The sequence below is a fragment of the Anolis carolinensis genome, chromosome 2 (genome assembly GCF_035594765.1).
Source record: "Anolis carolinensis isolate JA03-04 chromosome 2, rAnoCar3.1.pri, whole genome shotgun sequence".
Taxonomy (NCBI): domain Eukaryota; kingdom Metazoa; phylum Chordata; class Lepidosauria; order Squamata; family Dactyloidae; genus Anolis; species Anolis carolinensis.
In genome coordinates, this window is record NC_085842.1 from 146,857,405 (window position 1) to 146,883,929 (window position 26,525).

The window sequence follows — 26,525 nt, forward strand, 5'->3', positions numbered from 1 at the left end:
ATCAAAAGGAGTATAGTGTCTAGATCGAGGGAAGTCATGATGCCTTTCTATTCTGCCTTGGTCAGACCTCATCTGGAATACTGTATCCAGTTCTGAGCACCACAGTTTAAAAGAGATACTGACAAACTGGAAGGTGTCCAGAGGAGGGTGACTAAAATGATCAAAGGTCTGGAGACCATGCCCTATGAGGAGCGTCTTAAAGAACTGGGTATGTTTAGCCTGCAGAAGAGAAGGTTGAGAGGAGACATGATAGCCATGTATAAATATATGAAAGGATGTCATAAGGAAGTGGGAGCAGGGTTGTTTTCTGCTGCTCTTGAAATTAGGACTCAGAGCAATGGGTTAAAATGACAGGAAAGGGGACTCCACCTTAACATTACGAATAACTTCCTGACTGTAAGAGGTATTTAGCAGTGGAACTCTCTGCCTCAGAGTGGGATGGTAACTCCTTCCTTGGAAGTTTTTAAACAGAAGCTGGATGGCACATTTTGATTGTGCATTTCCTACATGGCAGGGGGTTGGCCTAGATGGTCCATGTGATCTCTTCTAACTCTATTATTCTATGATGATAAATCGCCTATCAGCTTGCAGATTTAATAGGGTTGTCCTAGGCATAAATACTCAAGAGGTGGTTCATCAGTTCCTCCCTCTGAAATCCAGCCTACAGCATCACTTTTGTCTTGGTTGCTTCACATCCAAGTATTAACCAGGGCTAACCCTGCTTAGCCTCCAAGATCTGATGGGGATCTGTTGCCTTTAGGGTAGCTATAGGCCTGGCTAAATGACAAGGGGATAGGAAAGAGAGCCTTGTTCTGGTCTCAGAGTTGGGCTCTTTTACTTTCTGTCTCACCTTCTGTGTAAGTGAGGTTGGAATTTGTTGACTGTAAAATACAGTTTTGGGTAGAAACAATGGAATTTGTCAACCTACATTGTATTTTTTCCAGTTGCAAAGGTCTTTGCTTCACACACAGATCACTTTGCTCAGTTTGGAGAGAAGGGTGGATCCAAAGCCCTTCAGGATACTAATAGTAATCTGTATTCGGCCAGATGTCTTATCAGGAATGCATCCTGACCAACTTACATTCCTCTCCCATGTCTGAAATTGACACTTCGGACATCTTGCCTGGGAACATATAATAAAGAAGCGAACTAGCTGCTGTGACACTAATGTAGGTAGAAGGGGATCTTGCCCATCGTGAAACCCTAAGAAGTAATCAAACCGGATGTACATTTGCTCAGCCCTACTTTTTTTTAGAATGCTCCATGTAAATTGCCAAGATTAAAAACAGGTCTTTAGGCATTGCTCTCATAAAGCGGCACTTGGGACTAATAGCAGGTCAATACCAATTGTCTGTCTCGACACAATTCACATCAGCTCTTTATCCATGAAAGGTTCTGGGCAGTTGTTGTGTCTGAGCTGCAGAATATCCTGCCTGCACTAGGGAGGAAGCAGTCTAGCATTGCCTTGAGTGAGGCTCCTCTCTGATCTGATGCCCTGGGTTCTCTTTTGCTCCCTCAGGGCAGAATGCCTGCATCCCTCTCATTGACCCATTTGGAATAGAGAGCTGGCAAGTCCCCACGTCACTTCAGCATCTTATCTGTGAGTAGAGAACATTTATGAGGTTTGGGACTCTGAGAGGTGGTGGAAATCATCTTTGAGATGGATGCAGCTGACAATCTGCAGATTAGTAAACAGCAAGGCTTCTCTACCTGGTATCCCCAACTAAAGAGTGACCAATATTGTCAGCAATATCTTCAAGACCTAACGTCTGCAGTCCTGAGGAAAGCATTCACAGCTCTGCGCTTCCAAACAATGCCATCAAACTGGCTAGAGGGAAGATACAGAAGGATCCCCCATGTCCAACGACTTTGCATTTGTGGCACGGGGGGAAAAGAAGATCTAACACACTATCTGCTACATTGCCCCTTGTATAATGATCCTAGGAAAAATCTCCTGGGAACACTCTTGGAAGAAAGGGCAGCATGGCAACAATCTGCTGTGATCTGTGACTTGCTAGCAGATTATTCCAAAAATATAACACTAAAGGTGGCCACATTTGCAATTGCAGCCCAAAAGATCAGAGCTAAAGTAGCAAAATCCAGACTTGAGGACAGAAATGGAAATGGTGATGGTTTGGGATGATACAAATCAGACACTGTCATTGTTATGTTGCTGCTATCATAATTTTAAAGAGCTAGTTTTAAATTTTTTAACAAGTTTTAATGTTTATATTGGAAAGTGCTTATAAAGGTCGTACATTATTGATGTCATGGCCTATGGCTAGTACAATAAACTATTCATCATCATCTTCATTGTATAGCTACATTGAGCTTGGAACCGTGCCTTTTTTTTAGTGTGACCACATTGTTGGAAATTCAGGTGGCATTTGCCAGTATGGTCTATAAACTCAAACTACGCTTGGAGATGAGTTCTCATTTGTCACCTGGGAGTGGCGATTGTGGGATTGCTTTGTCCTTCAACATAAAACACTACAGGCCTTTAAGAAGCATAACAGGAATCTTCTATAAAACGTAACAGGAATCTTCTTTGACCCTCTGCAAATCAATTCCTTTCCCTTTGTCTCTTTGCCAGGCATGCACCGAGCCTTTGTGGTCCTGCTGCCGCTCAGCCTCATCTTGATTGTTTTTGGCTGGATCTGTGGGATCATGGGGTCCTTGGCCCGGAGCGCCTGCTTTCTTCAGTTCACAGGCTGCTATTTTCTGCTGGGTGGTGAGTGATCCTATGGCTGGGAGGGTCTTGGAGCGGTGCCCCAGTGGTCAAAACTGCCATTGAATCCTTTATCAGGTTTTGCTTCTGGAGATTATTTACTAGAACCTGCATTGGTACTTAGAGCTTGTAATGGCTCTGGCTGCCGGATGGCTACAACAGATTGAGAATAATGGACCAATCAGTGGTTCCCTGTATGATAGCCACATCCTTGATGATATTACTCCCTGATTACTAACTCCTTGTTATTTTTCCTCCCTTTTTGTTCTGGAAAGCAAGTACACACATTTTCTTTCACTACCAAATCTGTATTGGTGGTTCTTCCTTTTCTCCTAGGTAGCAGGACAGAGGCACAACAGCCAGAGGCTTGGCAGAGAGGCTTAACAAAGAGTCTTTATGGAATGGTTGATGGATGAATAGTCTCCAGCTACTGTTGGATTGCACCTTCTATCAGCATCTGGCTCAGTATAGCCAACGCTATAATGCTGATGGGAGCTGCAGTGTACAACTATCTGGATATCCTCAGGTTACTTATTCTGACTTCAAAGGGTCACAGACTATCATTTGATGCATTCTGGCTCACTAGCATCAGGAGCCTTTGTTATCTACTTTGGCTAGTCTCCATGTAGTCTCTTCTTTTCCTTTGGCCAGGGTGAGGAAATGGAACCAAAGATAAATCTTATCAGTAAAAGAAATAAAAATGTCACAAATGGCAAGGAGGAGGCAATTAAATGGCAATTTAATTTTAATGGCAATTTAATGGCAATTAAAGCAGTAAAAATCATTAAGGTTTTAAAGTAAATATTGCATATACAGTACCAGGGCCGGCTGGAGATATTTTTTTTAGGGGCGCACGCCAAACCGTTAAAAACAGATAGGCCATTTTGCCCTTAGTCTACAAACTAAGGGCAAAATGGCCTATCTGTGCTGTGCGCATGCGCACAGCCAGATAAGCCATTTTGCCCTTAGTTTGCCCTTAGTCAACAAACTAAGGGCAAAATGGCTTATCTGGCTGTGCGCATGCGCACAGCACAGATAGGCCATTTTGCCCTTAGTTTGTAGACTAAGGGCAAAATGGCCTATCTGTTTTTAACGGTTTGGCGTGCGCCCCTAGCGGCCAGCGCCCGAGGCGGCCGCGTCAGCGGCCTCTTATAACCAACCGGCCCTGTACAGTACAGATAATCCCTGAGTTACAAATGCCTGACTTACAAACAATTCACAGTTAAGAATGGGAGTGAGACAACAGGAAGTGAGAGAAATCTATCTCTTGGAAGGGAAATTAACTCCTGCAAGAGTTATCATGGTGAAAAGAGGTATCTCCACTAAAGCTTTGTCATCAATTGTTTCCACAATAAGCCAAATTCATTAAAATCAAATTATCACAGGGAGAGAAAGTGAGGTGAGATGTTCTGAACAGGGGCACAGACAGAAAAAAGAAAAGGTTGCTTACCTGTAACCGTTTTTCTCCGAGTGGTCACCTGTGAAATTCGCACATATGGTATCCCTCAGCCTATGCTGACAGTTCACGGAATCTTCTAGAGCTCTCCCAGCGGAAGCCCCGCCCACTCTACCCCATGACCTATATATAGCCAGTCTGAGGGGCTGCCGCCCAGTTCCCTGCCGCGATAGTAGCAAGGTAAGAGGCATGACACAGTGGGGAGGATGGGCGGGGATGTGCGAATTTCACAGGTGACCACTCGGAGAAACACGGTTACAGGTAAGCAACCTTTTCTTTCCTCCATCGTGGTCAACTGTGAAATACGCACATATGGTAGATTAGCGAGCTACTAACCTTGGCTGGAGTCATGCCACCGTAGAAAAAAGTACTGCTCTTCCAAACACAGCATCCTCTCGAGACACTGCATCAACCTTGTAATGTCTGATGAATGTTGATGGATTGGACCAAGCAGCTGCACGGCAAACGGCATCCATGGGCACACCCTTCATAAAGGCCATTGAGGTGGACATAGATCTCGTTGAATGGCCTCTAACATGTTCTGGCAACTCTCGGCCAGCTAGCTTGTACGCGTATCGAATCGTAGCTACAATCCATGCCGACAGCCGTTGTGTGGAAACTGGTGCACCCTTAGTATCTTCACGATATTTCAGAAATAATCTTGGAGATTTACGAAAATCAGCTGTTCTGTCAATGTAAAAAGCCAGCGCTCTTCGAACATCTAGCATGTGTAGATTCCTTTCTAGTGCTGTTGATGGATTTTTGAAAAAGGCTGGAAGGACTATTTCCTGGGAAGTATGAAACACAGATACTACTTTTGGGAGGAACGAGACATCAGTGCGCAACACCACTTTATCTTTATGAAATCTTATATATGGGCATCTGCCCGAAGAGCACACAGTTCGCTCGCTCGTCTAGCAGACGTAATTGCTACTAAAAACGCTGTTTTCCAAGACAGGTAAGCTAAATCCGCAGTAGCCAGGGGTTCGAATGGAGGCTTCATTAAAGACGACAGTACTAATTCCAAACTCCAGCATGGAACTATAGGAGCGACTGATGGTCTCAGATTCTTAAAACCTCGAAGAAATAGTGCAATTAATGGGTCTGTGAAACATGATGGTAAACCAGCTTTCCTCCTATACCAGGATATTGCAGCAAGATAACATTTCAGCGATGATAATGATAATCCTGCATCTACAAGTGAGCCCAAGAAGTCTAGTACTATGGCAGACGGAGCCGATTCTGGTTGAACTCCCTTATGTTGAGCGAATGTTTTAAATCGAGTCCATTTATACATGTATGATCTCTTTGTGGACGTTCTATGTGCTGCTGACAGTATCTTTTGCACTGAAGCAGATAATGTTGGAGTCACTGCATTTAACAAATTCGCCACGCTGTCAACTTGAGCTGATGCACATTCGGATGCCAGACCATACCTCCCTGGGTTGATAACAAATTCGGGCGGCTTGGTAGGCGAATGTACTCCCTCTTGGACAGAAGTAAGAGGCTCGCAAACCATGGCTGTCGAGGTCACCACGGGGTGATTAGAATGCAATTTGTTTTGTCCTTCCGTATTTTGGAAATCACCTTCGTGATAAGGGGAATTGGTGGAAACAGATATAGAAATTTGCCGTTCCACTGTTGAAGGAACGCATCCCCTAGACATCCTGGTCTCAGATTGGCAGGTTGGCGAGCACAGTACAGAGGGCATTTCGAATTTTGTGGTGAAGCAAATAGGTCTATGCTCGGGACTCCCCAGTAATTGAATAACATCTTCACTACTTCCTCGTGGAGTGACCATTCGTGGTTCGCAAAAGATGTCCTGCTTAGTTGGTCTGCAAGGACATTTTCTTCTCCCGGCAGATGTATCGCCGTTAGGTCTATTTCCTTGTCGATGCACCAATTCCACAATTGAAGGGAGAGTTGAAGAAGTCGCTTTGATCTCGTTCCTCCTTGTCTGTTTAGATAGTACTTTGTAGTCGTATTGTTGGTGATGACTTGAACGACATGTCCTGTGAGAGCTGGTTCGAAAGCTTTCAGTGCCTTTTGTATTGCGAGAAGTTCTAAGTAGTTTATGTGCTCTCCTGCTTCTTCCTTTGACCAAATGCCTTGTACTGTTAATTCCCCTGTGTGGGCCCCCCAACCGCGTAAGGATGAGTCCGTTGTTAAAAATATAGTTGGTTCAGACTGCTTGAAAGGGAGACCAGCGCAGACATTGTTGTGGACGGTCCACCATAACATTGATTTGCGCACCTCCAGTGAAAGGTACAATCGCATATTGGGATTGTCCACCAAGGGGTTGAAAGTATTGAGGAACCATGCCTGTAAGATTCGCATACGCAGGCGAGCATGAGGTGTTACGCTCGTGGTAGAGGCCATGTAACCTAGAATTACTTGAATCTGTTTGGCAGAGATGTTCGGTTGTTGGATTGCCATTTGCACAGCATTTTTTAGTGTTAGGAAACGGTCCTTCGGTAGATAAGCTTTTTGTTGTATTGAATCTATGACGGCCCCAATATATTGAATTGATTGTGTTGGTTGGAGATGTGACTTCTCTAGGTTCACGATAAGACCTAAAGACTGGAGAAGGGATAACTTTGAGTCAATATCAGTTTGTAACTGTGAAGGAGAATTAGATACGATCAACCAATCATCAATATAGGGGTAAACAGTTATGCCTCGTAAACGGAGGGCAGCTGCAACTACGGCCATGCAATTCGTAAACACCCTTGGGGCTGTGGTCAATCCAAAGGGAAGGACATTAAAACAAAATGCATGATTTCCAATCATAAATGCTAGGTATTTGCAATGGTCTTTGTGTATCGATATATGGAAATAAGCATCTTTCAAATCAATGGTAGCAAACCAATCTCCTTTATTTAGTAGTGGAAGAATCAATGACAAAGTAATCATTCTGAACTTTTTCGAAATAATGAAAGTATTTACTTCCCTTAAATTCAGAATTGGTCTACGTCCCCCTCCCCTTTTAGGCACCAAGAAGTAACGTGAGAAGAAACAATTTGGTAACATATCTTGGTTAAGGTGTTTGATAGCACCTTTATTTAGGAGTGCTTGGATCTCTTCCCATAATGCAGGAGAGGGGGGAGTTAAACGAACCACACCAACTGGTGGAAGTTTAGAAAACTCTATAAAATAACCAAACTCTATAATGTTGAGCACCCAGCTATCAGACGTGATCCCACGCCAAACTGAGATAAAAGGTGCCAGTCTAGAACCAAAAACAGGTAATTTAAATGTATTTTCTATAGGTTTTGTAACTAATGGTTCACAATCCGCCAATGGGCGGGATGAGGAAATGTCAACTTGGGTTTTTATTTTTGGCGAGTCGCTAAAGCCGACGCTTTGGGCCACCTAGATTCCTCATTTTACCAGTGCCTCGACCTCTTGCTTGATAAGATTGTTTTCTCTGAGAATTGTATCTAAATTGTGATGCCCCTTTGAATTTATTATAGCCTGCACCTTGTTGTCTATCTGATCTCCTGTAAAAGGGTTGCATGATTGGCTGCCAGCGTCCCCTCTGTTGATATGGTGGCTGGTAACCGTATTTAAACATTGTTTGTCTCATTTCTTGGCCATGTTTCAGATTGGCATCAGTTTCTGAGTTAAAAAGACCTGTATTGTCCATAGGGAGGTCCTCTGCAACAGCACGACCTTCTTCCGAGAGTCCTGATGCACGTAGCCAGCCATGCCGGCGAATCGAAGTAGCTGTAGCGAATAGTTTCCCAGCAGAGTCTGCCATATGTTTCCCTAAGTCTTTCTGCAGCTTAGCCAAAGAAATAGCCTCAAGGTGGAATGCTCTGGCCAGTCTTTGTTGATCATGAGGCAAGAGACTAATAAAAGGCTCAATTTTTGACCATAAAAGGGTTTGATAAGCCCCCATATATGCACCATAGTGGGCTAGTCTTGTAAATAATGCTGCAGAGGTATGCACTCTTCTACCCAGGGCGTCAATTTTGCGTCCTTCTTTGTCTGGTGGTGTTGGCATTTGCCTTCTAAGGCGCTTGGCATGAGTTGCGTCTGCAACTACTGAATTTGGTTTAGGTGGACGTGCCAGCCATTCTGCTGAGGAAGTGTCTAGTTTATACATGTTGTCTACATATCTAGGTATGGCTGGTACTGCTGCTGGCGCGGTTGGTATTGCACCTGCCAGCTGAAGGAAAAACGGTAGTGCAGGTAATGTTGTTGGTGCTGGTGGTCTTTGTTGAGCCGCTGGAAAGAGAGGATCATCCACAGTGGTAGGTATTTTAGGGGTAGGTAAAGCTAGTGCTTTAGACATTCGGATCATCAGAGATGAGAAACTATGTAGCTCCTCAGAAGTTGTTAATGACTCATCATTGTCCACAAGGATGCTTTGTAATTGTTCTGTATTATCACTTGAATCCGATTCCAAGATCTCTGTTTGTTGTGAGTGAGATAGTCTTGATATCTTGGGTATAGCTTGTATTGGTGGCTGTGGTAGTCCTAATCCAGACATTGCTACTGATGTAGCTATATTTAAATTTTGGTTAGATATTGTAGCTGCATTATTCTCAATATTAGAGGAGGGAGCAAGTAATTTTTGATGAGTTATAGTTTTATTGGTGTTTTCCTTTGAGACCCCAGCATTCTGCAGTTCTCTTGTTGCTAAGGAATGCTCTAGAGAGCCCTCTTTTGGGACTGAGTCAATTAAGGGGTTAACCTCATACATTTGTATAGGATTACAATTGGCTAATCCTTGGGGAAGAGGCACATTTGAGCCAGGTGGTCCAAAATAATAGTATTGTCCATCTGGGGAGATATGCCACAGATTTGCCTGTTGACCCTGGTATTCATATTGAACTCCTCTCCATTGATTTGAAAGGGGACGCTCCTCCCTTTCCCTTCTTGAATTCTTCCTGCCTCGATTTCGAGCCCTTCCTGAGCTGCTTGAGCTTGATGACAAGCCTCCAGTGCTCGAATCCGAGGAGTGGCTGCTGGAGGAGGAGGGGCTAGGCCTTCTACGTCGATGCTGATGGGAGCGGTGGGAGTGGCTATGACTCCTATGCTTGCGTCGGGAGTGGCTATGGCCTCTGCGCAGGCGTTTGGAGCCTCGGGATGGGCTTCGGCTCCGATGCCTTTTGCGGAGGCGAGAAACTTCCATTCCTGGGCTATGGAGCCCAATAGGTAAGGAGGGAGCCTGCATTGCTCCATTCCATTTTGATACTTGGCCTTCAGGCCCTTCCAGGATTGGCATTGCGGGCGTCGAGCCCGAAGCCTGTACTTGCTCCTGGGATTCGGCTTTTGCCCCCGGGGAAACCTCTGTTTCCTCCTGGTTTTCAACAGTCTGAGGCTGGGGTGCAAGCACCTCTTCCGGGAGCGTCGGAGAGGGCTTAATTTGTTGATCCTCATTAGCAGCCACGACTAGCAATGGTGCTGAGGATTGCCGATTCTTATCTTTATTTATCTGAGGTAAAGTTGAGCCATCCTGACGTCCACCGCCATTTTGGGGGGCCGTTATAGTCGTTGAATTTTTGAATTTCTTGGATTTTTTTCTCTCAGGAACTGCAGGATTTTGGCAAACTTCTGATAAGGTATTTTGACTTTCCAAAACTGAGGAAGGCAGCAATGCTTGTTCATAGAGCATCGCTTTTAGACGCGATTCTCTATTTCTTCTTGCCTGGGGGGTGAATCCCTGACAGATGGCACAGGATTGCACTATGTGCCCTTCTCCTAGGCATAAAAGGCACATTGTGTGCCCATCAGTGTCTGGTAATTTTCCTCTGCAAGAGGTACATCTTTTAAAGGCAGTAGTTGATGCCATTAGTCAAAATTTACTCTTTAAAGTGGAGAGCAGAGAAAGGATTCTCTTAACTGTCAAGCGGAAAAAAGGGAACTGGGCGGCAGCCCCTCAGACTGGCTATATATAGGTCATGGGGTAGAGTGGGTGGGGCTTCCGCTGGGAGAGCTCTAGAAGATTCCGTGAACTGTCAGCATAGGCTGAGGGATACCATATGTGCGTATTTCACAGTTGACCACGATGGAGGAAGAAATGTTACAGGAGTGTTAACCCTTTCCTATGCCTTCCAAAGCTAAAGAATATATATTTTGGCTGGAATTACACATAAAAATGTACCTGTTCCAACTTGCATAGAAATTCACTTAAGAACAAACCTACAGAACCTATCTTGTTTCTAACTTGTGGACTGCCTGTATAGACTTTCCCCACCTTCTGATAGGTTGCTTTCTGACAACTCACTTTTTAAATGCTTTCAAATGGCAGATACATTTCATTAATTTGTTGAGGGATCATTTCATTTCTCAGTTCTTGCCTAAGAGGCATGCTTGGGATTGCTCGCACACACATATATGATCCTAAAAATTGCCTACGGAAAGAGCAGAGACCACCTTGAAACACTTTTAGATGCATGCAAAAGCTCTTTCAGCTTGACCACACATTCAAGAAGTGTATTACTGGTATGTGTTGCAGTGGCCAACATGCATTTGTAAAATTAAATAATCTGGATTCCACTTTTCAACTGATCTCACTTTCTGACAATGGTGTGGCCCCTAACCCATCAGACAAGTGGGGGTCTCATGTATTTCAATTTGCCTCTCAAATTTCTTCTTTTTGCTGACATTTCTGTGCAATAAAGCCAATTTTTTCACGTTTCTAAAATTTTGCTTCTCTTGAGGTACGTTTGATTCCTGAAACTGTTTATCTGAAATGGCAGTTTAGTGTTCCAGGTTCAGCCCTGGAATCTCCTGCAAAGGAGCAAGTATCAGTCAATGTGGGGCATCTCAGCCTGATGCCCCAAAGAACCACAACCTGGGTGGGATAGGCAATCCTGAACTAGAGGAGAGGCAAGTAGTAGGCAACTAGAAAGATTTTTTAAAGGTACATTGTGTGATTGAATTGGGGTTATTTTTCTGACCCCATTGAGAATTCCCCAGTATTGCATGATTGTACTGAATCGCTCAGTTGTATATACACAATTTACAAAATGTGTATTTCGAAGCTGATAGCCCTTCTAATGTGCAAGGAAAATGAATTAAATAGCTAAAAATCGATGTTTTATACAACCAATACCACCTGCTTAAAGTAGCTGTTTTGCCTTAATGACAAAGATGAAAACCTTGTTGTCTCTGCTAAGGGAGACTTTATCTAACTATCACTAAAATTTAAGGGTCAGGCTCTCCCTATTTGGAGGCAATGCCTGCTGTCCAGCCTGCATCTCTGATACAACTTTTTTCCCCACCTCTTTCTTTCCTACCCAGCGCTGCTGACGCTGTCCGGAACTAGCATCTACATCTGCTACTCTGGAGCAGCATTCACAGAGACAGTTCGTATGTTTGACCAGGAGCGCTTTAAGCACGTCCATATTGCCTTTGGCTGGTCCCTGGCTCTCGCCTGGCTCTCTTTTGGCACCGAGGGACTGGCTGGTGTCCTGTTTCTCCTGGCTGCTCGGCAGCTCCAACTGAAGCCCAATGCATGTTCAGTGTCAATTTGACCACCGTTAAAAGGATAGGAGAATGGAATTGGGTGGTGGGGGGTGGGGAGAGATTACAGGGCTGCAAGAGAACCCTTCACTCTTCCCTTCCCTGTTCCTTATAAGAAATCCTGGCTGGTGCTGCTTCCTCTTCCTTCATAGCTGCAACACACAGACACCCCTTGACCACAGGACCAGGGCTGTGGCTGGAAGATAGAAAGGTATCTCTGTGGATGTTATGTGAGGAACCAGCTTTTATTCATAAGGCCTAGCAGTCACCTTGTTTGCTTGTCAGCTTGATGAGGCACTAGGAGGGATGACACTGAAAGCTCCATTCCTCAGCCTCTAAATAGGCAAGCAAAGCTGAGACAGAAAGATTAGAAAGCAGCACCCTGTCCCTTTCCCAAGAATTTCTTACTTTGTCCCCTTCTATACATAGTTATTCCCATTAAGTATGGTCGTCTTCCTTTGGTGTGCCTTGGACACCTTGCAATATTTGGATCCAGTAAGCACATGTAGAATTATTTGAAAAAAAGTGATTCCTTTCAGACAGAGGAGTCTGTCAGCAGTGGGTACAATGCTTGCTGTACCAGAGAGGAGCTGTCAAGGAGACAGTTTAATCGTTGTTCCAGAATGTTCACTGCTACTGTCTGCAGCAGGTCACTCTATATGACTTCTTTGTCCTAAGATCCTGCTAGTTCTGCCTCCTTTCCTGAAACAAGGGCATGATGCAGCCTGCAGAAAGTCTCTTACACACAGAGGCACACGGGGTGTTGGTAGCAGACTGAAAAAAAGTGGACACTAGTGTTTCACAAAAGTCTGCTACTGCACTCTCTGATGAGGCTGGAAAAGGAGAACACCTATTTTCATGCAGAATGGGTTCCAGGTCATGAAGAGACAGCAACTCCTTTGGAAGAAAGCTCTGGAGCAGGTAGCCTGAGGTCTGTAAAGAAAATGATTCTGGAAAGTTCACCTTCTAGATTTTAGTTGGCACTCCTAAAACTGACTCTCCATAGCAGGGGAACGACCAGCCATATCTGGCTGTTTTTATCATTCTACTGAATGTAGAATAATAACAAGATGCCATTGTAGCAGAGGACAATATGCAGAGCAGAGTGAAGACTATATTTTAGGTCTTGGATATGCTGACTGTCAACTATGATCAAAGGATGAAGTGTGTCTTGAATCTTGGTCTAATCTGTAGGGAGGTCAGGAACAGTAGGCACTTGTTTGTTCTTTTGTGTGCATAGGGTTTGGAGTTCAGGCTTACATTTCTACTGCAAAGCCCTGCACAATATGTAGACGTCAGCCTTGATTTCAGGTCGATTGGCACAATTGAATCAGAAACTAACATAACTGAGTTTTGAGAGCCTGCCTTGGCTTAATTCCACATTGGCATGCCAAGCACCAACTTAAACTTCTGGTCTGCAGGCTGAAAGGATGTCACTGCCCACAGTTGTCCAGCACAAAGTGCAATTTGTTCAAAGCCAGTTGTGTGTCATGAGGGGAGATGTCACAGTGCCAGACAGCACGGAAGCAGTGCTCACCCCACGGGAAGAGCTGCACGCTAATGGCATGGCCTGTGACAGCAATCTCCTCTGCACTCACGGCCTCCATTAGCTCACACAATCTGTCAGGAGTCAGCCTGGGTGTTAACAATGTCACCATGACAATATTGGTCTCCACTGTGGCTGGATTTATGGAGCAGAGAGGAGAACCAAGATCACAGACACCTGTGAGGAAAAATGAGGTGGTCAGAAAGATGCGACACCACAGAACCCCTCTATGCTACAAAGGAAAAATGTACATATGATACAGTGTAAAAGGAAGCAAAGAAGGCAGGTTCTTTGCAATTAACAAGAAAGACTAACCTGAAAAATGGGTCTCCAAGGTAGATATTAACACCACAGTAAAAGAAATCTACCTTCACTCATGAAGTGGAATTTATTACTCTGAGATGACTTAGCAGTGTGACTGTATCTCTCCCCATTCCCACAACATAAGCACCTTGGGCAAAGCACCTGGCGTTGCTATGATCCCTTTGCAGTGTCTCCTCCACATGGCTTAATGCAACAAGGCCTGCTGCTGCCAGAACCCCTGCCTGGCACATCCCACCTCCAAGGAGCTTGCGTACACGCCAGGCTTCGGAGATGAAATCTTTGGATCCTACCAGAAGTGAGCCGACTGGTGCTCCCGCACCCTGTGAAGCAAAAAGAAAACAGGAATCATGCGGCATCCTAACCCCTTTACCCAAGTCCCTCTGAGAGATTCTGCCTGTATTATGCAGTTGTTCTTTAGCAGCCTCCTCTAATTACCTTTAGTTCATGCATGGGAAATATGTCACCCTCCAGGGGTTTTGGAACTGCTCCTTCCATCAGCAAGCAAAGCAAGTAAAGAAACATGGGAACTGCGGTCAAGCACCCCCACTTTTCCTCAACTTGGTGAGGAGGAATCTGACAAAGCATCCAGGCTATTTTTGGATATTAAAGGTATCGTCACAGATTCCTGACACAGCTTATAAGTGCTTCATTTATACTCCTCGAGCTCCCTGCAATATTTACAGTCCCACTAGTAACTTCTCACCTTAGAGAGGCAGAAAGAGATGGAATCACAGTGCTGAGAGATTTGAGTTGCTGGCACTCCCAGTGCCACAGCAGCATTAAGCAAACGGGCACCATCCATGTGTATCCGCAACCCGTACCGCTGGGCTAGCTGACTCAACTGTGTAGGAAAGGAGACAGTCAGCATTTGAAAGAATGACCAACATGATCCAGAGAAAGACAACCCTGGGGCATTCTGACTTGAGATAGCACATTTAGACCAGAGAATGGTGGCCCTAGTTCTGGGATAAGACAATCCTGGATTGCAATTGGGGAAGGCTGGTTGGCCCATTCCAGCTATCGGAGAAACAAAAATCTCCAAGAAGGAGATTGCTTATTAATACTGTACCCAAACAGGACAGCTTGAGTTGGGGTTTCAGTTCATTATTGTCATTTATTACCATAGTTTCTGTAATAGCACAGGGAAAGATGTTAAGAAATGTATTGGGCCAAACAAAAATGAACAGATTACATTGTGCAAACTTTTGAAGTTCCACTGGGTTCTTCATCAGAAAAAGAAAAAATGTTGGTGCAACAGGCTTTCATTTTTTAAAGATGTTTTTGTTAAAATGGCAATAAAACGTATCATATCAATGTAAACAGGGGTCACTCCCCTCTTTGACTATGTGGGCACTGGAAAATCCAGGCAGTAAAAATTAAATTCCATTAGTAATGGAAAAAGCAACTTCCCTTGAAATCCAGGCCTTTTCTCTCCTGGGTGAAGCTTCTACTGCTTTTCTTGGGCAAAGAACACTGAATGTCTCAAGAAGTCTCTGTACTGTTGCATGTGGAAACATCTTTTAGGCGCTGTGTAAGTAAAACTTACCAAATGCAGTCCCAATGAAGATACTTTATCTGTGTTGCAGATTAAAAGAGTTAAGTTCTTGCCTCTTTTATTCTTCTGTATTTTTCCTTCTCCTATATGATTTTAACATCATTGCTTGATGGGGAAGGAGCTTTAAAAGCTTGCATTGTATATTTTGTGCACTTTTGATTGGCCTGGAAAAGATATTGCTATTTTGGAAATTTTGAATGTTGTTGCTTGGCCAAAACATTGGTTATGCTAATAGCTGGATCATAATCTTCTAGTAGAGCTGGATGTTTGAATGCCCAACACAAGCCCTAATCCCCAAAATAGTGTAGCAATTTCCATATCTTGGAACTCCCTAAGCATGTTTAGGCATACCTTTGTAAATTAAAAGAAATGTAATTGGTCTGACAATGTGTCAGCTGAAAGCAATACTGAGAAAAAGACTATCAAGTTTCCTGATAGTTACAGACAGACTTCCTGGCAGGATTGAACATTTGGGTGGTAGGAAAAGGAAGCACATATCCTTTCAACATATAGGAGCAGTGGATACCTTCTGCTCTTTGACAAAGCTAACACTAAAGAATTATGGGGATTTTGTATTGAAAGTTGTTGTTGTTGTTGTTGTTGTTATTATTATTATTATTAAAATCAAAAGCTTTCCCATTTTGTAGAAAGAAGGACCAAATTACTATATAGATATTTGTCGGAGGCCACTCTTATTGTTGATAGCCTTTTCAGAAAACCCACAATGAGAACATGTGTCCTTTCAGCTAGAACAGTGGTTCTCAACCTGTGGGTCCCCAGGTGTTTTAGCCTACAACTCCCAGAAATCCCAGCCAGTTTACCAGCTGTTACGATTCCTGGGAGTTGAAGGCCAAAACATCTGGGGACCCACTGATTGAGAACCACTGAGCTAGAAACTGTGATGAGTGTTTGCAATGTACAGCTGGAGGATAGCTGTTGTACTCACTTCCTGCAGGTACGTGAGAGGTAGGATGCGTCCCCCGGCTGAGCAGTGTGTGTTCTCCAGGCAGATGAGCTCAGGGCAAGGGTAATACTTGCTTCTGTGGGACTCCTGGATCTTGCGTTCCACTTCATCAAGACAGAAGGTCCCATTGGGCAGTTCCTGCAACAGCTGTGAATGGACTCCAGCCACCTGTTCCAGAGCAGTGAATGGGACGAGGCAATGTCAGTGAGAGTGGGATTTCTAGATCAGCTGCTAAACAAGCATCACCAAAGCTTTAATCCATGGTTAGAAAAGTTCTGGCTCTCCAGATGCTGCTCAACTGCTTCTCCAATGAGTTCAAGTCAGCATAGCCAATGATGAGGAGTGAGAGTAGTTGGAATCCAACCAACTTCTAGATCAATGATTCTCAACCTGTGGGACCCGATGTTTTGGCCTTCAACTTCCAGAAATCCCAACAGCTGGTTGGGATTTCTGGGAGTTGTAGGCCAAAACACCCAGGGACCCATAGGTTGAGAACCACTGTTCTAGGTGGTCAGAATTCAATTACAAGTTGCCTACCCTTGTAATAATTGGATAAAGTGGGAATTATGTCTAAGTAAGGACATGTATATGTGACAGATTGTGGTTGTCCCGAGTGTGGATTTCTGAGAAGTCAGTATTAATCTAATGTAGGATTAATGTAGAATTGATGCTTCTGTTCGATGTTTTGTCTTATGTCTGATAACAGGTTGCATTTTTAATTTAATTTTAGTTGTTAAGTCATACTTTGTTCTTATATGTTGGGTTGTCAATTTTTGTTATTATGGGTGTATTGTTGTGTTCAGGCATTGAATGTTTGTCTTTTATGTTTGGAATCCGTCCTGAGTCCTTCCGGGAAGATGGGGTGGAATATAAATAAAGATGATGATGATGATGATTATTATTATTATTAGGAGCAAAATTCTAAATTAAATAGGCCTTGCTTCTGATCAAATCATGCATGTTGGACAAGCATATGTTTCTGTGTATAACTCCTTCAACGGGATAGACTGCCATATGATAACAAGTCAATTATGGTACGATCTAATAAGAAGTAGAAGTGAATATTACTCAGAAGTGTTAGAAGTATGCAAGTTATTTAAATATAAGAATATAGAGGGAAAATCTTTGTGTGAGTGCAGGCAGAATGAATCCCAAATATTATTTGCAATTTCAGTATTGAGCTTTAAAAAGGTAAGTGGATGAAGGACACCTCATGCCCCTTCCTGATCTAGATAGAGACTTTAGGGCAGTTTCTCAAATTGTGCTCCTCCATATGTTTTGGACTTCAGCTCTCACAATTCTTCATAACTGGTAGGCTGGCTGGGATTTTTGGGAGCTGAAGGCCAAAACACCTGGAGGAGCACAGTTTGAGAAAGACTGCCTTAGGGATATTTTCTAGCCAATAGAGGGAAAGGAGGGAAGCTTAGCTGTTTGAAGACTGTAGGGTTCATCCCCATAGTTTCTCAAGTTGCTCCTGACAGCTGAAATTTATCTATTGGTTTGGAAACTTACCAGAGGATCTATATGAGCCACAAAGAACTACTTCCCTCTTGTTTCCCTGCTGCAATTGAGTTTGGGGGGAAAGCACCTCCCTCTCAAGTCAATGGAAAGTTTAACTCTCCCACCACAGTCTCCTTCAGCTGTCTCCACACACTTCAATTAAGCTTGAAAACAAGATTTCTCCAAGCCCATGAGTGATTAAATACTCATATCTCAATGATGGATTGGTGTTTTCCATCTTTTCTGCCCAAGATTAGTACTTTCCAGGGATCTCTGTACATTATGGCTGTCATGTCACCTCCAGCTTGCCCAGGAAACTAGATACTACCACTTGTGTGGAACTATTTGACTGTTCTCTCACTTCGCTTCACACCTTTCTTTTGTCGCCCATGGGTGCCTGGCATTTTACAAAATAAAATGAGAAAAAGTCTAAATTCAATTAATTACAATACAGCATAATCTCCTTTCAGTGAAGGAGATTCAACAATAGAACGAAAGCAAATGAAGACACTGGGAGGCGGGGGGAGGTAAGGGCAAACGTTTACCTCTGACGTTAAGTTTAGTCGTGTCCAATTCTGGGGGTTGGTGCTCATCTCAATTTCTAAGCTGAAGAACCAGCATTGTCCATAGACACCTCCAAGGTCATGACTGCATGGAGCGTCATTACCTTCCTGCCGATGCGGTACCTAGTGATCTCACATTTGCATGTTGTCGAACTACTAGGTTGGCAGAAGCTGGGGCTAACAATGGGAGCTCACCCTGCTCCCCGTATTCAAACCGCTGACCTTTTGGTCAGCAAGTTCAGCAGCTCAGCCGTTTAACCTGCTGTGCCTACCGGGGGGGGGGGGGATCCCAAATTTTTAGTGTAAAAGATGGCTTGAGGGAACTAAGATGGTGAACTCATTTAGAAAAGCAATTCCCAGGACAACCCCCCACCACACACAAATCTTTACAAATACTTTCTAGTTGCTGCTATAGTGAATTAGAAATAGCTTTCTAGTTATAGGCAGTTATTTTGATTTTGAAGACAGAAGTTAGCCAGTATGATGTAGTGGTTTGAGCCCTGGACCAAGCCCCCTCTGACACAAATCTTGCCCAAAAGACTCCGTGGCTGGTTTGCCTTGGTGGCAGCATAAGGCAGAAATGACTTCATCACCTCCACCACAAATACAGATTTAAATTGTTCAGCCCTGGATTAAGGAAGCTGCTAAGAAAAGGGTGCAGCTTTCACTACTACTGACCACTAGAGGGAAGCACATCACTAGGTTTCTCCCTGTTTCTCAACCACCAGACTCAATTTTGGAAAAGCCTTGGAAAACCAAGTCCTTTTGTCCCTTTGATGACTTCATTTGCTTTGGCAGCTGCAAGTAATACAGGGCCTTTCCCATAACACATTCCAGATATGCCTCTTGAGGTGGTTTAATTAGGCGGCTCATTCAGTACTTTTTTTGGATGTAACTTGGGCATCATTTTTCAGTCTTGACATCGGAGCTGGAATGGCTACAGCACATGATCCTCTGTAAAGCTTTGAAATACTGTGCTCCTGAATTGTTGCTATTCTTTATTAGTATTACTATCACTATGCATTTATATCCCTTCTTTGGTCTTACAGGTTCAAGGCAACACACACAGCTTCCCTCTTCTTTTCACAACAACCCTGTGATGCAGGTCAGGTTGAGAGAATACTGGCCCAAATGAATGTCATGACAGACTAACTTAACTGTCCCAAAGCATAATCCAACATACTAACTAGATCACTTTGGAATTTTTTGGGTGTTTCAAACCTGAGTGTTAAATAGAAACAAAACTTGGTTGTGCGGCCAGGCTTTCAAATAAGAATCGGCAGCGCCAATTATTATTATGTACGCCAGAACCCAATTGACAGACCCAGTCTTTTGAACCTGAACATGTCCATTTGTATTTTTAAATGTTTTTATGAATGTTGATGTAAATTAATAATTTTTAATCAGATTTATATGTACTATATAATTTTTATATGTGCGTTTATTGTAAGCCGCCTTGAGTCCCCTCTCGGGTGAGAAGGACGGGATATAAATGTTGTAATAAATAAATAAAATAAAATGTGATCAAAGAGATTCCACTAATTATGGGTTTTCTTATGCTATGTTTTAAAGAGGTTCCTTATATAGATGTAAACCTGAATTTACCAGGATTATTCTGTTGATAATTACACAGCCCAACAAAGAAAACACTTTTCTTGTTTTTTAGGCCTGTTCCTGAGGTTCTTTGGGTTGCGGATTCAAAAAATTGAATTGGATAGACTGCAACAGCTCTAGTTTCTTAGATATTTATTTATTTATTTATTTACAGTATTTATATTCTGCCCTTCTCACCCCGAAGGGGACTCGGGGCGGATCACATTATACACACATAGGGCAAACATTCAATGCCCATAAACACATCAGAGACCGAGACAGACAGACACAGAGGCAATTTAACCTTCTTCTGAGGGGATGTTCGATTCTGGCCATAGGGGGGAGCAGCTGCTTCGTCATCCACTCTGACGGCACTTCCTCATTCCAGGTCGTAAATTAGATAAACTTGCCTCCCCACTTTTTATAAGTGGTAACTTATTTCCTACTTGATAGATGCAACTATCTTTCGAGTTGCTAGGTCAGCAATGAGCAGGGGCTATTTTTTATTTTTAATTGACGGGTGCTCACCCCGCCACGGGCTGGCCTCGAACTCATGACCTCATGGTCAGAGTGATTTATTGCAGCTGCTCAACAGCCTGCGCCACAGCCCGGCCCATATGGTTATCATGGTTTTCTATAGGTGAACAGATGGCAACTTGTAGATGGCATATATTATGTATCTCAAAAGCTAGACCTGATCCGGGAAAACTGGTGCCCCTCTTTTGAATCAGCAGGTCAGATATACCCAGATATATATTTGAGGCACCAAAATGTGTGTTGACCACTGTTTCCTAAGGGGCTGTTTTGGGTCTTCTTGTGTCATGTTTTGAATAAATTTTTAATATAGATGGAAGGAAAAAGGAAGAGGGGCTGACCAAGGGCAAGATGGATGGATGGTATCCTTGAAGTGACTGGCTTGACCTTGAAGGAGCTGGGGGTGGCGACGCTGACAGGAAGCTCTGGCGTGGGCTGGTCCATGAGGTCATGAAGAGTCAGAAGCAACTGAACGAATAACAACAACAAAATAGATGCAACACTTGCACTGACTGGGATTCTTTTGATAATTCCTTGGTTATTCTTTTGGGTTCTCTCTCACATTGGAGGTGTTTGTAGATGTGACCCAGAGACAAACAGAAATGAAGTGTGCTGTATGAAAACGCCTCCCCTTGTGCTGTACGAGCCATTCTTGGACTCAGGGATGCCCCACATACAAAAGTCCACTCAGACTGTACTGATATTGTCACAGGCAAAGAAAAGGCAGATGCTGCCCTGAGTCCCCTTAAGGAGATGTGGCGGGATATAAAATTATTATTATTATTAGATGCAGGTGAAAGAGGAGGCAAGAGCTGTAGGCTTTCCCCCAATGCCACTTACCTGGGAGACCCCTCCCTGCTCAAAAACATGGATGTGGGACTTCTTCCCGAGTAGGACCTGCGCCCCTCGTCTGTGACAATGGCACATGACTATGGTGAGAAAGGACAGCCATGAGAAGAGGGGACTCCAACCAGGAAATGATCACAGGTGGTAGAAAGGGGAATATATGGGTAATGGTCATAATGTCAGGAGATATGATTATGGATTTGTTATTGTCATCTCCACAGATGCAATGCTGTTGCTGTTGTTCCCATCACTCTTGGAACACATCTGGATGAGAGCACTCATTCACACCTGTGATTGTAAGGCTAGGGAATTAATGTAGTTTGACAGCACTTTAACTGCAATGAAGCAATGCTATGGAATTGTGAGAGCTGTCATTTCACAAGGTCTTAGCCTTCTCTGCCAAAGAGGGCTGGTGCCGCACCAAACTACAACTCCTGTGATTCCATGACAGTTAAAATAGTGCCAAACTGCATTAATTCTACAGTGTAGGTGCACTTTAGAATATGACCCTTAACACAGAACCTGCATTTCTGTCTTTATTATGTTCAGAGCTTTGCACAGCGATTGCACTGTAAAGATTTGTTTAAATTAATAAAACTGCATAATGTGTGAAATTGGCATCATAAATTTTCTTTCCCAGTAAAACCCAACATTAACATCTGCTTCCTGTAAAGCAGTGGTTCTCAACCTGTGGGTCCCCAGATGTTTTGGCCTTCAACTCTCAGAAATCCAACTCTCAGAAATCCTAACAGCTGGTAAACTGGTTGGGATTTCTGGGAATTGTAGGCCAAAACACCTGGGGACCCACAGGTTGAGAACCACTGCTGTAAAGGATGGGGTCATGTAGCCCTTCAGATGTCATTGGGAGTCTACAACTCCTATCAGTCAGTATGATCAATGGAGAGGGATGATGGGAGTAGCAGTCCACCAGGACCAGGTGGGCCAAAGTATTCCACAGTTCTGGTGTGAGACTCACCGGCAATGAGATTGGCCATGGTGGTTGTGGGAACAAACAGAGCCTCTTCCATTCCAAGGAGCTCAGCCACCACTCTCTGCAGTTCTGGAGGCAGAAAAGAAGCACAAAAGGAATCTAAAAGGCTCAGATTTATTTTATTAGGTTGGCAAGATCACAGGAAGGTGCTTCTTCATAGCTTAGGTCAGAAAGAAAGAAGAAAAGAAAGGAAGAAAGAAAAAAAAGTCCTTTGGCCAAATATATATAATCTTTTATTTCTTTTAAAATAAAGACCAGTCTCATTATCTTGGCAATGGGATTATTTTACTTTCCATTCTATTTTGGCAATAGTGTAAGAGAAGCAACAATAGATAGTTTTTTTTCCATTGGGACAAGTTGTAGTCCTATTTTCTTCTGCTCAAAGGGATAGGGAATATGGTGTTAAATCCCACGACATGTCCTTCATAGCAAGGGTGGACAAAGTCTGTCCCCTCAGAGGCTTGCCCTTAGGTATGCTGGCTGGGGCTAATGGAAGCTACGGTGCACCAGTGAGAAAGTTGTATTTAACAGCCACAAAAAATGGAAGAACTGTCAGACTTCCACGTTCATTCAAGGGCAAGAGTCCCTTGAAAGTGGGAAAAAAATAATGTGAGCGGAGAGAACATCTCTCTAGATCCTTCAGTCCAAGTTTAGGGCCAACTTAAATTATAGAATCACGCTGGAGAGCCTACAAACACCTATGGTAGTGTTATTGAAGGCTTTCATGGCCAGAATCGCTGGGTTTTCTGGGCTGTATGGCCATGTTTCAGAAGCATTCTCTCCTGACATTTTGCCTACATCTATGGTAGGCATCCTTGGAGGTTGTGAGGTCTGTCTGAAACTAGGGAACTAGGGTTTATATACCTGAGGAATGGTCAGGGTGGGAGAAAGAACTGTTGTCTGCCTGAGGTAAGTGTGAATGTAGCAACTGGCCAGTTTGTTTAGGATTGAATAGCCTGGCAGCTTCAAAGCCGGGCTGTTTCTTGCCTGGGGAATCCTTTCTTGGGAGGTGTTAACTGCCCCTGATTGTTTCTTGTCTGGAATTCCCCGTCTTCTGAGTGTTGTTCTTTATTTACTGTCCTGATTTTAGTTTTTAATAGATTTTAGTAGACAGATTTTGTTCATTTTCATAGTTTCTTCCTTTCTGTTGAAATTGCCCACTTGTTTGTGAATTTCAATGGCTTCTCTGTGCAGTCTGGCATTGTGCCAGGCTATTCAATCCTAAACAACCTGGCCAATTGCTACATTCACACTTACCTCAGGCAGACAACAGTTCTTTCTCCCATGAGCAACTTGAGAAACTAAAAGTCGCTTCTGGTATGAGAGAATTGGACATCAGCAAGGGCATTGCCCAAGGGACACCAGGCTGTTTTGATGCTTTATCATCTCATGTCCCCGCATAGAGCTGGAGCTGACAGAGGAAGCTCATCCACGCTCTTTCCAGATTTCAACCAGCAACGTTCAGGCCAGCAACCCAACCTTTTAACCCATTGCGCCACTGGGGGCTCCTTGGAATAGATGATACTATGGCCCTGTAAATAATAATAATAATAATAATAATGACACTATTAAATACTGAAAGTCCCCTTTGTGACTTTTGGCTCATCCTGTACACATAGAACTCAGAGAGATAACTTCTCTGGACCAAGGGGTTGGGCACCACTTGAACTGCCATGGCTCAATGCTTATGGAACCCTGGGATTTGTAGTTTGGTGAGGCGCCAGCCTTGTTTGGCAGAGGAGGCTAAAGGCCTTGTGAATCCAGGGAAGCCATGCTACCCCTCCATTCTGCCTTGGTCAGAGCACACCTGGATTACTGTGTCCAATTCTGGGCACCGCAGTTGAAGGGAGATGTTGACAAGCTAGGCCGGGCTGTGGCGCAGGCTGAAAAGCAAGCCAGCTGCAACAAATCACTCTGACCAAGAGGTAATGAGTTCGAGGCCAGCCCGTGCCTGCGTCTTGTCTCTGTCTCTGTTCTATGTTATGGCACTGAATGTTTGCCTTTATGTGTGCAATGGGATCCGCCCTGAGTCCCCTTCGGGGTGAGAAGGGCGGAATATAAATGCTGTAAATAAATAAATAAGCTGGAAAGTGTCCAGAGGAGGGTAACTAGGAGGGCCTGGAGAACAAGCCCTATGAGGAGCGGCTTAAAGAGCTGGGCATGTTTAGCCTGCAGAAGAGAAGGCTGAGAGGAGACATGATAGCCATGTATAAATATGTGAGGGGAAGTCTTAAGGAAGAGGGAGCAAGCTTGTTTTCTGCTGCCCTGGAGACTAGGACGTGGAACAAGGGCTTCAAACTACAGGAAAGGAGATTCCACCTGAACATTAGGAAGAACCTCCTCACTGTGAGAGAGCTGTTCAGCAGTGGAACTCTCTGCCCCGCAGTGTGGTGGAGGCTCCTTCTTTGGAGGCCTTTAAGCAGAGGCTGGATGGCCATCTGTCGGGGGTGCTTTGAATGCGATTTTCCTGCTTCTTGGCTGAATGGGGTTGGGCAGGGTGGCCCACGAGGTCTCTATGATTCTAACTCCCCTCACTCTTCGCAGCGGAGCCTGGCGGGAGCTGGGGTCTTCCCAGGGGGCGAAGGGCTCACCATTGACGGTGGGGTCCTCCCCGTAGTCGTCCTGGCCCACTTCCGCCTGAGCCATGGCTCGTCTCATCGCGGGGCTGGGTCGGGTCACGGTGTCGCTCCGCAGGTCCACCACGCGGTGGGAACAACGGCGGCGCGGGAGGCTGGGGCGAGTGGGGGAGCTCTTCCCCGGGGCGCCAAAAAGGGGCTGGCCCCCAGAGCCCGCGCAGGACACGAGCCCCGCCGCGTGGCTCGAGGCGCTGCGAACAGCCTCGGGCTCCTCCGGGCAGCAGGGGCGGCATCGGAGCGCCGAGGCTCCACATCTCCGGCGCCAAGGCGCAGAGGCCACGAGAGGCCCCATCCTGCTACGCAGCGCGCCAGCCATAGCTGCCTGCCTGCAGGGGCGAGGGAGGCGAGTTCCGAGCGTGCCCGACTTCCGCACTCCTGCTGGGACCGGCCGAGCTCCCCGCCCGCAGCTCCATGGGAATTGTAGTCCTGTTGGGTGACGCGCTTCCGGTGCCAGGGGAGGGAGCGGGAAAGCGGGGAAGCAGTTAGCTCAGGCTTGGGCAAACTTCGCCCCTCCAGGTGTTTTGGACTTCAAAACACCCGGAGGGCCGAAGTTTGCCCATGCCTGACCTAGTTTGAGGAAGATGAAGCAGGGGCCGGTCGAGGAGGTTTGGGCACCTTCGCAGACAGCGGGGTTATTCGGGTTTCCATCTTTCCTCTTTTCTCCTTCATGCCTACCTTTCGTCTCTTCCTTCATTCACTCTGCCTTCTTTCTTCCCCCTCAGCTCTCCCTCCCTCCCTCAAGAAATGAGGCCACAAAGTGGAGTCCACGGCATGCGAGTGTGGAGAAGAGCAAACCATAGACCACCTATTACAATGCAGTCTGAGCCCTGCCCCAATAGAGGACCTTCAGGAAAATCGCATTCAAAGCACCACCGACAGATGGCCATCCAGCCTCTGCTTCAAAGCCTCCAAAGAAGGAGCCTCCACCACTACAGTCCGGAGCAGAGAGTTCCACTGCTGAACAGCTCTTTCTTACAGTGAGGAAATTCTTCCTCATGTTCAGGCAGAATCTCCTTTCCTGTAGTTTAAAGCCCTTGTTCCCTGTCCTGATATCCAGGGCAGCAGAAAACACGCCTCCTCCCTATGACTTCCCCTCATATCTTGATACATGGCCATCATGTCTCCTCGCAGCCTTCTCGCCTGCAGGCTAAACATGCCACTTCTCATAGGGCTTGTTTTCCAGACCCTTGATCATTTTAGTCACCTCTGTTACACGGTCCATCTTGTCAACATCTCCTTTCAATTGCAGTGCCCAGAACTGGACACAGTATTCCAGGTGTGGTTTGCCCAAGAACAGAATAGAGGGGTAGCATGAAGTCATGGATGATCCAATTCTTTCTTTCTTTCTTGTTTTCATCCTCTTTCTTCCCTCTTCTTTCCACCCTCCCTCCTTTCCATCCCCCTTGCCTCCACTGCCCTCAGCCTTGTCCCCTCTCTCTCTCTTGCATGAAAAAAAAGATGGCCACCACAGCTTGGGGAAGGCAACCAGACTCAAGAAGGCAACCTTGTGCCTGCTCTCCAGTGCACTTCTAGCAACAGCAGTGTAAATGCTGGAAGTGAATCGACTTTGTTGATACTAGACTTTACAGCTGGAATGCCACCTTTCCAGGTAGCCAGGCCCAACAAATTCAGCCAACACACATGACTATTTGGAAACGAGGCAACAAGTAAAAAAAAAAAACCCAAAGGAATTGGATTCCGATACTCACTACAGGTACAAAAATCTGTATTCCAGGAAAGAGCTGCAGCATTTTCTCTGGATTGCCACATCAAAGAGATTCCCCAGTCACACATGGCTTGATGGATGTGGTGC

At 44.8% G+C, this 26,525-nt stretch overlaps 2 protein-coding genes across 3 annotated transcripts in view; one reads left to right on the forward strand and one right to left on the reverse strand.

Moving 5' to 3' along the window:
- The window catches only part of tmem235 (transmembrane protein 235), a 28,559-nt gene extending 8,916 nt beyond the window's left edge, over nucleotides 1-19,643 (forward strand). The window contains exons 2-4 of one of the 2 annotated variants that reach the window (XM_008104198.3): nucleotides 1,520-1,600; nucleotides 2,594-2,731; nucleotides 11,439-19,643. In XM_008104198.3, coding sequence (XP_008102405.2) covers nucleotides 1,520-1,600; nucleotides 2,594-2,731; nucleotides 11,439-11,671 — 452 coding nt within the window. In that variant the 3' untranslated portion in view covers nucleotides 11,672-19,643. The remainder of the gene's footprint in view (nucleotides 1-1,519; nucleotides 1,601-2,593; nucleotides 2,732-11,438) is intronic. The other variant, XM_008104199.3, reaches the window with a different exon arrangement.
- On the reverse strand, nucleotides 7,043-25,124 carry LOC100564571 (uncharacterized). Its single transcript, XM_008104200.3, has 7 exons — nucleotides 24,668-25,124; nucleotides 22,062-22,145; nucleotides 21,080-21,168; nucleotides 16,032-16,217; nucleotides 14,234-14,371; nucleotides 13,658-13,850; nucleotides 7,043-13,383 (listed from the first exon to the last, which is right to left on the reverse strand). Exons 1-7 carry the CDS (start codon nucleotides 25,026-25,028, stop codon nucleotides 13,094-13,096), a joined length of 1,341 nt encoding a protein of 446 aa, XP_008102407.3. The 5' UTR covers nucleotides 25,029-25,124; the 3' UTR covers nucleotides 7,043-13,093.
- Between the last annotated feature and the right edge of the window lie 1,401 nt (nucleotides 25,125-26,525).